A 12721-nucleotide genomic window follows, 5' to 3' on the forward strand; every position below is an offset into this window, starting at 1 on the left:
TCCTAGGGAGGGACAGAGGGATGCTGCTAGGGACGGACTGAAGTGGACAGAAAGGGGGACGACGGGCCCGTTGCTCTCCCTAGTAGCTCCCCTAGGGACCCTATCCAAGGTATAGTGTACTAGAATTCTAGTACACTATATCCAAGGCCCTATCTCCACTGGATACATGGAGGAAAGAAGGAAAATGACTGGATAGAAGAGGGGACGCGCCAGGGAGCGGAGCGGACCAAAAGTACCTAAAACAGGAACACGGAGAAAGTTCTTTTCAGATGTCCCTAGTTGGGTGTAAATATTTCCCCTTCGTCATTAGCGCAGCGGGAAGTCGGGAAGTGCAACATGTTGTGTAAGGAGCGTGATAAAAACCGAGCTTGCACCCGGGTTCGAACCCGACCGCGGCGGTCGCGTTTCGATGGAGGCGGAATGCAAAACACGCCCGTGTGCTGTGCGATGTCAGTGCACGTTAACCAAGGACGTCAACCACTGATCAGTGACGTTAACGTTCTCTATGCGTTAACCCATTTGGCGCCATTGTTCCCATTTGGGAACACAACGCGTGCCTAACTTCCGAAGCCATAGCTACTAAAGTTTACAAAACAAGTGCTAACATTGGGTAACAACATCTTTAAAAATGGTGGAAGTTTTATTTCGAAGCAAAAGAAGTTTCTTGTTAGTTTAGTACTTTATGTTATGCGGTGACAACTACGCCGTCTGCCGCGCGGGGGGATCTCTGCAAAAAAAGGTAAGTTTTTTTAACTGCCTTGTCAGAATTGTTTATTCCGCAAGCTGGGGCCCGATTCTCGATATTCACATTCGCCTGTCGGCGCCATATTGCCTCTCTGATTGGCTGTCAGAAGTGTCAATCGCCGTCAATGGGCGTGTCAATCAGGGTCGGTTACAGCAGCACTTTTCGCGGTGACGTCGTTTTGACGTGTCATTGAAAATGCATTTTCGCAGCGCTATTCTTGGTGCCCGGCTGGTACGTATATGTTATTGTGAAGGGAAAAGAAGCTACAAGTGGTCCGTGCGAGAGCACTTGCGCTCGACTTGCCGATTTGGAGAAAATAGCTGCACACCGGAAATGGCAACTTCCTAAAATCTGATTGGTTGGAACAATACACGTAAAGCACGTGATAGGCACACATTTTGGAGTGATGTCAGAATGACGTTTCTTCACGTTTACGTTGTGCCGCCATTGCAAAAAATGGCTGAAATTCGCCGCCATCATTTCGCCCGGCGAAAGGGCCATGGAGGAAGGAAAACTTTCCTTCCTCCATGCCCCTGGCGAAAGGTACCCGAATCATGCAAATGAGTTAGTGAAATGCTGATTTATACGGCGTTAGGTAGCCGCATTTTAACGGGTATTTATTTCAAGACAAAACTAAGCTTATAAAAGTCTTGTTTTGATTGCACAATGTAATGATATGGCGTTGTAAGAGCACATCTGAAATAAGCAACCCCTGAGAGCGTTAATAGTGAAGGCAACCTGCAGTGTAGTTTGCCGGTACATGTGGCGCCGTCTCGCGGACGAAGAGACAAGCACTGAGTAGGCAGCTCGGCGCGCCCAGACCGGCTCCGCTTCCCGAGAAAGGCGCAAACAGCTAGGTTGTAGTAGTAGTAGTAGTGGTTATTTATTGGTACATTTAATATTTATTTATTTGAAATACCTTACAGGCCCATTGGGCATTGTGTAAGGGGGGCGAAAAAAAAAATATAATACAGTGCATTAAAACCAGAGGAAACAAAAGGGAACATATGACCATGATAAAAAAGAAATAAATCTATACAGTGCATTAATAACCTAAGGAAACAAAAGAGAAACATACAGTCATGATAAACAATATATCAACAAATTAGTGGAGAAGAAGAAACAACGCGGAAATAACAACAGGAAAAGATAAAAAGAATACGCGACACAAAATAAATCACTACAATAAAGTATAATGTGCTCACCGAACGCGGGAACAAAATAGCGGAAACAATTAAGGCAGGCAAACATAAGAAAACATCCGAATGGCACGAGTGTAGCAGCAAAGACTTGAACGTAGGTGTGCTAAATGACGGTTTCAGTGAAATATGTGATGAGTTGAGAATGGAAAGATTCTAGATTAGACGCGGAAGCGATGTTGTCTGGCAGATCATTCCATAATCTGATGGCTCGTGATAGTGCAGATGAATTGAAAGCCAATGTGTCACCATATATTCTTGCAAAACGAAACTGATTATATAACCTTTTCGACGTGCGGGATGAGACATCGAGTTGAAATGAAGTAGTTCTATTGAAGTGCGCATATTTGTGAAATAGTGTTAGGAGAGCGATGTCACGGCGCGTGCTTAATGATTGTAGAGAAAGATCTGTTTTAATCTGAGTGACGCTTGAACGGTAGTTATAGTTTCGGGAAATGAATCGTGCTGCCCTGTTTTGGATAGATTCTAACGCGATGATCATGTTCTTATGATAGGGAGACCAAATGGGAGAAGCAAATTCAAGTTGTGGACGAACAAAAGTGAGGTATGCTAGTTTTCGAATATTAGATGGTGAATTTCGGAGATTACGGCGTAGGTATCCTAATGACTTTGAGGCGACGGCACATATGGATGAGATATGGTATGACCATGAAAGATCTGAAGAAAGGTTAACGCCAAGGTATTTGTAATGTGATACGTGAGAGAGTAGATCATTTTGAATACGGTATGTATAGCTAGATTTGTTATTTTTACGGGTGAAAGAGATGACTTTGCACTTTGATACATTAAGAGTCCTTAACCATGAGTTGCACCAGTCGTTAATAGTAAGAAGGTCTGATTGGAGCGCCAGGTGGTCATTAGTAGATCTAATAGGGCGGTATATAATGCAATCATCCGCCTATATGGAAGGTAAAATCATCCGCCTATATGGAAGGTAAAAGAATGTTTTCTGCCCCGGCATCTGCTATCGCAGCTGGAAGCACCTGAGCTGGGGCAGCGAAATTATTATTATTATTTATTATTTACAGATACTGCTGTCTCAGGTTCGAGACATAGCAGGAGTGGTTACATAAAGAAGAAAATCATAATACATGAAAAGGCACTTGTTTTACAAATTGCGCCGGTGGAAGCTGTCGCAACGCACCATCAAGAGAATTCCACATCTCAACTGTGTGCGGGAAAAAAAGAAAATTTGTGGCAATCAAGGAAAGATCTGAATGGTGTGATGTTCATGGGATCTGTGCGGCGGGCCACACGTGCAGTGCGACCAGGGAATGAAATGGGGGCAGCTATAGAAACGGATTTGTGCACTATTTTGTGTAGCATTACAAGCCAGTCACATTTTCGTTGATGCTCGAGGGAATTCAGTGATAAAACATGGTAATGTAGTGAAGGGGAAAAGTTGCGATCGTACCGGTTAAAAATGAATCTAATCGCTTTTTTCTGTATCGACTCAAGTTTATCTTTATCATGCTCAAGCCTCAAGGTGAGGGGACCACACGACTGACGCGTATTCAAGAAGCGGCCTGACCAGGGATTTATAAGCTGTTAGTTTGCATTCTTTAGTAGCGCCCTTTAAAGTTCTTCTTAGGTAGCCTAATTTTAGAGCGCAGCTCTTTGGCGTCCGTTCCTGGGTTTCGCGTCGTCGTCGGCCTCGTAACCAGCTCCGCCCCCCTTTCATCCCCCCAGCGCTAGCAGCGACCGACTGATACCGCTGACGCCGGCCGCTAGAGAGTCAAGATAACGTGACTGCATAGAACACCGTCGCCGCCATGCAGAAAGAGGAGGAAAGGGTCCCCCCTGTTCTTGTGTGGCGGATAGGGTGCTCTTCAGTTGCCGACGCGCCGGTTATTTCACGTAGGCCCCGGCACGTCGACGAATACGTGACCACCTTCCCACGGCTAGACCTGGTTCTTAGCGCTGCGGAAGCGAGGGTATCATATTGTTTGTGTCGGCATCGGCGGCGTTGTCCCTGAAACCAACTCCGCAGCTGGGGTTGACTCACTATCGAAAAGGTGACACAGCTTATTTGCTGCGCTCAAATTTCGCATTAGGAAGTAACGTAATCGTCGGTAATTTTTTTTGTAATGATTTCGCGCATATGTTATCAACATGCTTATGCCATTTTAGGTTCGGGGAGAATACTACGCCAAGGTACCTGAATTTGTGGACACTTTCCAGTATGTGTTCTGCATTGCCGTACTTGAAATGTAAGGGTTGAAATGTAAGGCAGTGTGTAGAAGTGAAAGGAAAGGGGTGAAGGGATAGTAGAAAGGACAGCGGAAGGGGTGCACTGTCAATAAATCTATTTACATATCTACATGGTAAATATAAACACATATACAGGTCGCACGCGCGTGAAGATCTGGAAGATCACAGTACAATCACACGCGCACGACACAAAGCACAGAAACAGCTGGAGTAGGGGCGTCCAGCTGTTCATCGTCCGAGGTAGCACACGCGGAGCGTTCGGTCACTGCACGTAACTACCTGGCGGAGAACAGGCGGGACGTCAAGCCCGCCTGTTCGAGGAATGCACAGATGCTCACCATTGTTCGCTCACGGGTGCGCGCACTGCCGTGCGGCCACAAAAGCGTTGCGAGGGAGTCTGGGAGAATGGCTAGGTTGTGCAGCGTTGCGGATTTTCTGTAAGCTTTGCGTCGGCCGAAATTTCAGCGCCGTCCATTTCCTTCACTGACTGCACATGATTACTCTCGTAAAGGCGACGTCCTTTTTCGAGCTCCGGTCGCCGAAAATACACATCGATGGCATCAATAGGCTTGAATCCGCAATATAAAACAACAGACATCTTCAAATTCGCACTGGGCGCGCACGCCGCAAAGAGCGTCCGCCTGTCAAAAAAAAAAACATGTGGCGGCGCTGTAAGCAGCGCGACGCGACCGCGGCGCCGCCTGACTATTGCAGGGGGCCTATAGGGGCGCTAACTGCTCTCCCGTTGCAAACCCTTCGCTCGCTGTGAGAAATCATCCGTCCGTGCGGTTAGTGAAGCGCGAAAATTGCTCGAATGGCGGTGCCGGCAGTGCCGGCGCTGCGATTTGCTGCTCCTTGCATTCAGTCGTCGTTTGTTAAACCCTAGAAGTGGGAAAGGTGAGCGAATTTCGAGGTCACCGCGATGCTTTCGAGTTGTCTCGGACTAGACAGCTCGTCTGTGCAATCACCTGACGAGGCATATGGTGTGGTGGCTATGCAAGGATGCATTGCGGCGAGAAGCAGTGCCGAACTGACGAGCTCTGAGGGGCGATCGCCAGCTGTGAAACGTCGCTGAACTGATGGGCTTTGCGCGCGTGATGAGCGGATGACACGACAGGTGTTCGCGCGGCCGAGCAACAATCTCCAGGAATGTGTCGGGCTTCTCGACGAGACACCCGTGTGTGTGTAGCGTCATTCTCATTCCTTTTGCATGCATGCTGGAAATGACTTTAAAACAAATGCAGGATGCATGCTGCGAATCCGAAATTTTTATTCGCCATTTCGTGTTTCTTTTTTCATCATACTGTTTTCAGTTTTTGCACACGGCTCAAGCTGAGAAAACAAAGTCTAGCATGCTAGACGTTGGTCGATTTCTTTGTTTTTGGTGTTGATGAATGTGAAAGGCAGCATAGGTGAAATCAGCTGGAAGGCGTCGTTTCCTTAAGTGTGGAAAAAAAAATTGTGTGAAGCTCTATAAGAATACTATACCCTGGCTTAAGCATTATTAGTGAAGCACACAAAAGTGATTTTGCTATTCAAGGTAAAATTTTCATAACAGTGTTACATCATCAGTTACACAGCAGTCACGTGGAAATGACCGTAGGAGGGTGAAAAAAATCATTTCTCTTAGGGCGCGCGAAAAACAAACATGTATGACTCTTGTACATTTTATTTACAGGTGTGTTGTTCCTGCCGGTGAAGGTTCCAGCTCACACGAAGTCTGTGCGGGATCCATCCATGACCCGTTTGTGTGCAATCTCTCTTGATGTGCTGCCCGCATGGAAATCATCAAACTGGTGAGCACGTGCTTAGTGTGTTGGGGCAAGCAGTAAGGGATAACATGTTTGCCTTTAGTAAGATTGCGTATGGCTAATTATATCTGATTGCATTTATATATAGTTTATTCAGCAAGCAAGAACAGTGTAAATAGAACCAGATATGAAAATAATGTAAATTAATCATGTCTGTACTTTTCAGGTGACAACGGAGATAGGTGTGCGTGACACGCAGTGTTGTTCTGTGGTTTTGAATTTCTCTCAGTGACCACAGTGTCAAGGTAGCCCCATTTCGATTGGTGCAAAATGCGAAAGCATGCATATACTGAAAAACTCAAGGTAGTCATAAACAGTTAAAATTGTGCCCTTCCTTGCTGTGCATTCTGTAGCGGTTTTCTTGAGTATAAAAAGACTGTAGTAATTATTTGTGTGCATCAGTTTGGGAAATCTGCCATCAAGTACCTCCAGCTATATAGAAACAGTTTGTTTTGATACTAATGATTGGTTTTGCAGTGAGCGTATTTTACATTTTTACGTAAAACGACTATTTTTGAACACAATGTCTAGTTCGTTGGGAGATTTCAGTGCACAGCATTGATTAGTGTGCAGGTGATGGTGTGCATCTTATGTGCAGACGTGGCAGACCACCCTCGCCATGGGGTCTCATGTGCTCTGGAGCCAGGATACCAGATTCATGTTTGGTCACCTCCCAGCTGGTCTGGTTACCCAGATGGGTGGCCATACCAGGCTCCTGAGGTGTCTGCAAAGGCCATGGTACAGCATGATCAAGAGTTCTCTGCGAAGGTCAGCACAGCTTGCATTGTGCAACCCAACATATTCATCCACACTCAGCTGCAGGACCATGACACCTCTGGCAAGTGGTGATAATAGCAGGAGCACCAACATCTACAACAAGGAGGAGGACACAGCACCATTTGGATTCTACCTGACAGACAGGAAGTGCACGATCAGCAGCTGCGTGCAGGAATTGCACTCACTGCCCTGGTTGTCACGTGTAGCTATGCCACAAGTAATCAGCGTACATTTGCTCTGCTTCAAGTTTGATAGCATACTGCTAGGAAGCTGGTGAAGTCTTCATCATTTTGGTGCTGTTTATTTATTTATTTATTACAGTACCCACAGCGCCGTGAGGCATTACAGTGCTGTTCTTTGAATAGGACCATATTGGTGGTATCCATGACAGTAGAAATCATTTTTGTCTGGTGCTGCAGTTTTGTGTGAGTCAGGAAGTGCCCCAAGTGTTTTCAGCCTACCGTCTGCCAACTTCCTGAGTGCGTGCTTCAACACATGCTTTCGTGATTGTGTAGAAGTGCCATCCCTTCGTGTGGTGCCTCCCTATGTGTCCTGCTTGTACACAATGCACATTTTATTTGGTGCTTAAGTTCAGTGAAGCACAGGAAGGCACCAAAATGTTTTCCTTCCAGCACCGTTGTGTTGACTGGACATGCTTTCACCAATGCATTTCTGTTTGCTTTGGTGTTTGTTGGGAGCCAGCAGTCCAGAACATGCTCAACATACAGCATGGTCGCTGTGTCTCTAGTTATGTACAACATCTCTTCTTCAGGGTGCAACACGTCTTGTGTGGCACCGTTTGTGTGATAAGATCACAACATGCTTTGCCTCATGGCATTTGGTTGCCTTTGTCTGCTTGCTTTCGACTGCGTCTTTCACATGCTGCACGTAGTTATACAGCAGTGAACTATTTTTCCTGAAGGAAAAGTCACGCAGTTGTTTCACGCTCAATTTCCCGGGTGAAAATGCAAGGCCTGGCCAGCGTTCTGACACGTGTACCCATTCCCGTCTTCTAGCTGAAATTGGTACCCCTGACGAAAACCTACAAATTGTACATTAGTTCAGTTGAAGGTAACTGGAAGTATAAATTATGCAGGTGGACATAATTTGTGTTTCAATAATAAAGCTCCAAGCGCTGTTGTTTTGTCCTTCTCTTGTGTTGTCTTTCACTGCGCTGTTTTTCCAATTCGTAAAACATGTACCAACCAGCCCGTATTTGCCCTCTTCTGGAACTCCAAATGGCATTTTGTAGCTGGAAGGGCATGATCCGGTTCAATAAGTTAGCTGGAAATGGATCATTGTAGTAGTAGTAGTAGTAAACGCTATTGATCTTTCTGGGTTACGCAGGCGGTTTTTCCAGGTCCAGGATCTTTTTCTGTGCTGGGCTATCAACCTTGAATGCAAGGTCACTGCCCACCTGTCCTCCCAGTGAAACTGTGTTAGATCCCATTTTCATTGACTCGTCCCCTTGCACTTTGATTCATATAAGTTGGGGTTGCTGTTTGGTCATTTTAAGACAAATCCTAGACAACCTGTTTACCCTCTGCACCCTTAGTGTGATTGGACCGTATCAGTGTCCGTGCTGCCATTTTTCCGTTTAGCAAAGGTGGCTACTTCAGCTGGCTACCTCAGTTTGCAAACTAGGCAACACTAATGTGCATGTACACCACTGTCAAACATTTATGAAAGACTACTCTGTCCCGAAAAAATTCTTATCTTTGTAGATGAGACATATTCGTCAATATGTATTGTTGCACTAGGTAAGGATTCGCAGTTAGGCTGCATAATGAATTCTAGGATGCATAAAGTTCAGTGATGAAAATAAATTATTTTGCCAATAATGGCTTCCACAAACTTTTAACTGTGCATGTAAAAGACACCTCACTCCTTGTTTAAGCAAATTGCAACACCTAAGAGGCAATGCAACTTGTCTCGCTATGACACAACAGTGTTCATGGCTCCCTACAGTGGTTTCTCTTCACACACACAGTCACTGTTCTTCATTCGTGTTCACACATTTATCACAGTTGCCTCAACACAGGTTTCCAATTCTTGCCTTTGAACTCTTCCACACTGCAGTTCACCTACATAATGTTATTGTAATTAGTTTCTCACTAATTGGCACATCTCTAGTTCACTGCAGTAATTACATTGCTAGGCTTCAAATTAAGCCAACAGCACCCGCGCATCACTCCCTCCCACTTTGTACCTCAGTAAAGTCAATGTGCCTGCATGGCCTAGTTGGTAGCGTGCCTGGCTGGCAATCCAGGGGTCATGGGTTTCAAGGCAGACAGAAATTTATTAATTTTCTGTACGTAAAATCTATTATTTTATAAAGTGAAGTAGTTTCAGACATGTGCTGACGTTTGATTCAGATTACAAATCCTCTTTTCAGTGACTTTCACTGCGGACATCCACACGTGAAGCTTGTTTTTTGACACAATGCCGGCTGGATAACACTGGGTTTTCTGCTGAATCGCAGCCTCTCTCCTTGACAGTGGTGTGTGCAGGCTTTCCGTACCTTTCTTTTCTGGTTGCACATGGCACCCAATATAATTTTTCAGGGGGCTTAAATTTTGTGCACAGGCACTTGCAATGACTCCAATTTCATCAACATTTTGCAACCTGTTCTATCATTATATTGGCGATGAATAACTTCTGTTCTGTTCTCCTCTTGGAAACTCTGAGTCAGACTTGCTTAACATTTTTCAAGCTGCCTTAATCATGCTCAAAAAAACAATTTACCCTCCATGTGCACACACCACTAGGCATTTTAAATGTTCTATTTTTTTTTTCATGCAGTGGAGTGTAATACATACATAGAGGGGAGAAATCTCCAACCTGTCACTTATGCTCGAGCACCAGAGCGGATTTTAAACGCACATATCAGGCTTGCCCAAACAAACCGAAACCTCCTTTCCAAGGGGTGGAATCACAGGAGCGATGGGAGGCTGCTCTGCGCAGCTCACAGGCAGAGCTACAGCTTTGCATCATGGCCTGGGCCTTGAAGGTCACCGCAGCCAAACAGTGCCTCGTCACCTAGAGTGGCCGGAGGGCCGTCACCGACCTGTTCAACACCCCTTCACCCACCCTCACCTGATCCACTGAAGTGGGACTAATAAAGTTATTACCAACCAAGGGCTGTAATAGCCTTCCTGCCAACGCACTTCACCACGGTAATTTTAAACTGCTTCTTTGAACAAATAATCTCTGAGCTGTATGCAAGCTTTGTTCTCAGTACAGGTAGGCCCTTTGTTATTGGAATGTGGTACTCTATTGTTGCAGAGCAACTTCGATTAGTCCTCAGTGTCCTTTCAGACATTTGCTGACATTTCAGCACCTACATCTGGTATGGTGCCCTTCACTGAACTCTACTAGATGTCATATTTTGAGTGTACATAGAGGGTTGTCTATTTTAGTTCACAGTAAAGGAAAGTACTTTGAGAGTGAACGCATTTCATTGAGCATTACTCTCCTGCAGTGCACAATAGTGGCATCACAGGGTCTTTATTGCATCAGTGTATGGTGTAAATGTTGCCTAACGGCACTGTGATCCACTGCTCAAAGAGAACCAACAATGGCCCTGATATGTATGTGGTCAGGAGTGTGCACAGAGGGAAAGTCATGCACTTGCACATCAGGCTAGAAACATGACTGAGGCCTCTTGTAGAGCTCGTGGAGTGCACAGGGCTTGCCAAAACCAATCCACATCATCCAGTGTTATCATGCTGCATTAATAGACCTTCTGCCAGAATACCACTGCTTGTCTGTGACGCTGCCTCCCTCAAATACTGTGGGCCATGTTAGCCTTGCATTTCTTGCCCCCTTTGTGTGTTATCTTGCTGCTATGCATGCTTGTGCTTTTCTTGTTGTGTTGGTGTTCTTCCTTCTTAACTCACCATTGTTTTTATTCTCCTTCAGCTCCTTGACCTCACCCTGAGACATGTTCAGGCTTGATATGACATGTGCACTAGATAATACACGTGTATGTGCATGCTATGATAATAACTTGCATGCCCGTTAAAGGACCCCAGGTGGTCAAAATTTCTGGAGCCCTTCACTACGGCATCCCTCGTAGCCCGAGTCGATTTGGGACGTTAAACGCAAATAAACCAAACCAATAACTTCATGAAGCAAATAAAGCAAGTGTCTTAAACACTGGATTAGCTGTTTGTAATGTGGCATCACCCTCCACCTTCACTATCCCCCTCTATATTCGTCCCATTCCACAATGTTGAGAGCATATGTGAAGATATCTTTTTCCTGCCGACTTCACCTCTCTTGACATCACACGTTGCCCTCTTACAAGGAATCTTGCTGCATTGAAAGGAGCTGCCTGGTGCTGCTGTGGATGCATTACTGTTGTCCTGCAGCAAAGGAATTGTAGGGATGGGCTTGACAAATTTTGTTTCACCTCTCACATTTTGGTGCGTACTTGGATCACACGAGTGGTGTACCTGCCTATATGCCCTTGGTAAGTGCTGTGTGCTCATTGTTAGACAGAATTAACAATATTGAGGGCCTTTTCAAACATTGAAATTTTATTTCAATGTTTGAAAGCCTTTTTTTATTTGAATGAAATAATGTCCTGCCACTCTACGCCATGCATTCGTGAGGTGCTTTTATATAAAGTCCGTGAAGTCTGCTTCCAGGCAGGCTTAGTTATTGTTCACAAAGCAAAAGATGAGATTCAGATTAAGTGAAACGCCAACACTGTGAAATACATGCTTCTGTTAGCTGTGTCTGTTTTTCTTTAAGTACTGGCGGGAAACAATATCTCCCTATTTTGCTTTCGCATTTGACGCTTTTGATAATAAGAAGTACGCGCTCATAGCGTTGCACTTGACGCGATTCGCAGTCGCGTCTCGTGCGCGGCCGCTTGCAAACGTAACCAAGGGTAGGGTTAAGTTCTATGCACCTGAAGAAGTGACACGATGAGGTAAAGCTTTCCAACGCCACTGACGCGTTGAGGTTACGATCGAGAGCCAGCCGTTTCTCCGCCAATTCCTCTCCCCGTGACGCTGATCGCATCTCACAAGTGCGGAGACGCGACGCGCTGCGCGATGGCTTCGGGCAATAAGCGGTCGCTCTTATTTCCGTGACGACCGGCCACAGGGTCTTTAGCGTCGCATTCAGCACCATCACTCAGCTAATGTGTGCGGCGAGTACGCCGAGACCGCCGCCGCAACGCATTTCACCGTCCATCTCTACGGCGCTACTGTGCTAACTCACCTTCGCGCCGCAACTCGGCGGTGTTTTTTGTACTTGGCGCCAAGTAGCAGACGACACTGTTTATTTTTTTGTCATACTTTTTTCTTTATTCTTCAATGTCGTCATTCTATTCTGCTGTTACGCATTTTCGCACCGCCCCGATTCACACGTCACGGGTACGCCCCGCTCATGGCGGATTGGCGAATATCGAGAATCGGGCCCCTGAAGAACCCCAGGCGCCCGATTCTCGATATTCGCCAATCCGCCATGAGCGGGGCGTACCCGTGACGTGTGAATCGGGGCGGTGCGAAAATGCGTAACAGCAGAATAGAATGACGACATTGAAGAATAAAGAAAAAAGTATGACAAAAAAATAAACAGTGTCGTCTGCTACTTGGCGCCAAGTACAAAAAACACCGCCGAGTTGCGGCGCGAAGGTGAGTTAGCACAGTAGCGCTGTAGAGATGGACGGTGAAATGCGTTGCGGCGGCGGTCTCGGCGTACTCGCCGCACACATTAGCTGAGTGATGGTGCTGAATGCGACGCTAAAGACCCTGTGGCCGGTCGTCACGGAAATAAGAGCGACCGCTTATTGCCCGAAGCCATCGCGCAGCGCGTCGCGTCTCCGCACTTGTGAAATGCGATCAGCGTCACGGGGAGAGGAATTGGCGGAGAAACGGCTGGCTCTCGATCGTAACCTCAACGCGTCAGTGGCGTTGGAAAGCTTTACCTCATCGCGTCACTTC

At 46.1% G+C, this 12721-nt stretch overlaps 1 protein-coding gene across 2 annotated transcripts; it reads left to right on the forward strand.

The window, feature by feature from the left end:
- Window positions 1–382: 382 nt before the first annotated feature.
- Window positions 383–12189, forward strand: LOC149349174 (uncharacterized). Of its 2 annotated transcripts, none has more exons than XM_089578119.1 (3): window positions 383–739; window positions 5855–5972; window positions 6586–12189. In XM_089578119.1, exons 2-3 carry the CDS (start codon window positions 5955–5957, stop codon window positions 7039–7041), a joined length of 474 nt encoding a protein of 157 aa, XP_089434245.1. In that variant the 5' UTR covers window positions 383–739; window positions 5855–5954; the 3' UTR covers window positions 7042–12189. The 2 variants fall into 2 exon arrangements, with proteins under 2 accessions (XP_089434245.1, XP_089434244.1); XM_089578118.1 differs by lacking the exon at window positions 383–739 and adding an exon at window positions 4941–5073.
- Window positions 12190–12721: the final 532 nt, after the last annotated feature.

This window comes from Amblyomma mixtum, chromosome 3, assembly GCF_055824585.1.
Source record: "Amblyomma mixtum isolate Tamu chromosome 3, ASM5582458v1, whole genome shotgun sequence".
In the NCBI taxonomy this organism is placed as follows: Eukaryota; Metazoa; Arthropoda; class Arachnida; order Ixodida; family Ixodidae; genus Amblyomma; species Amblyomma mixtum.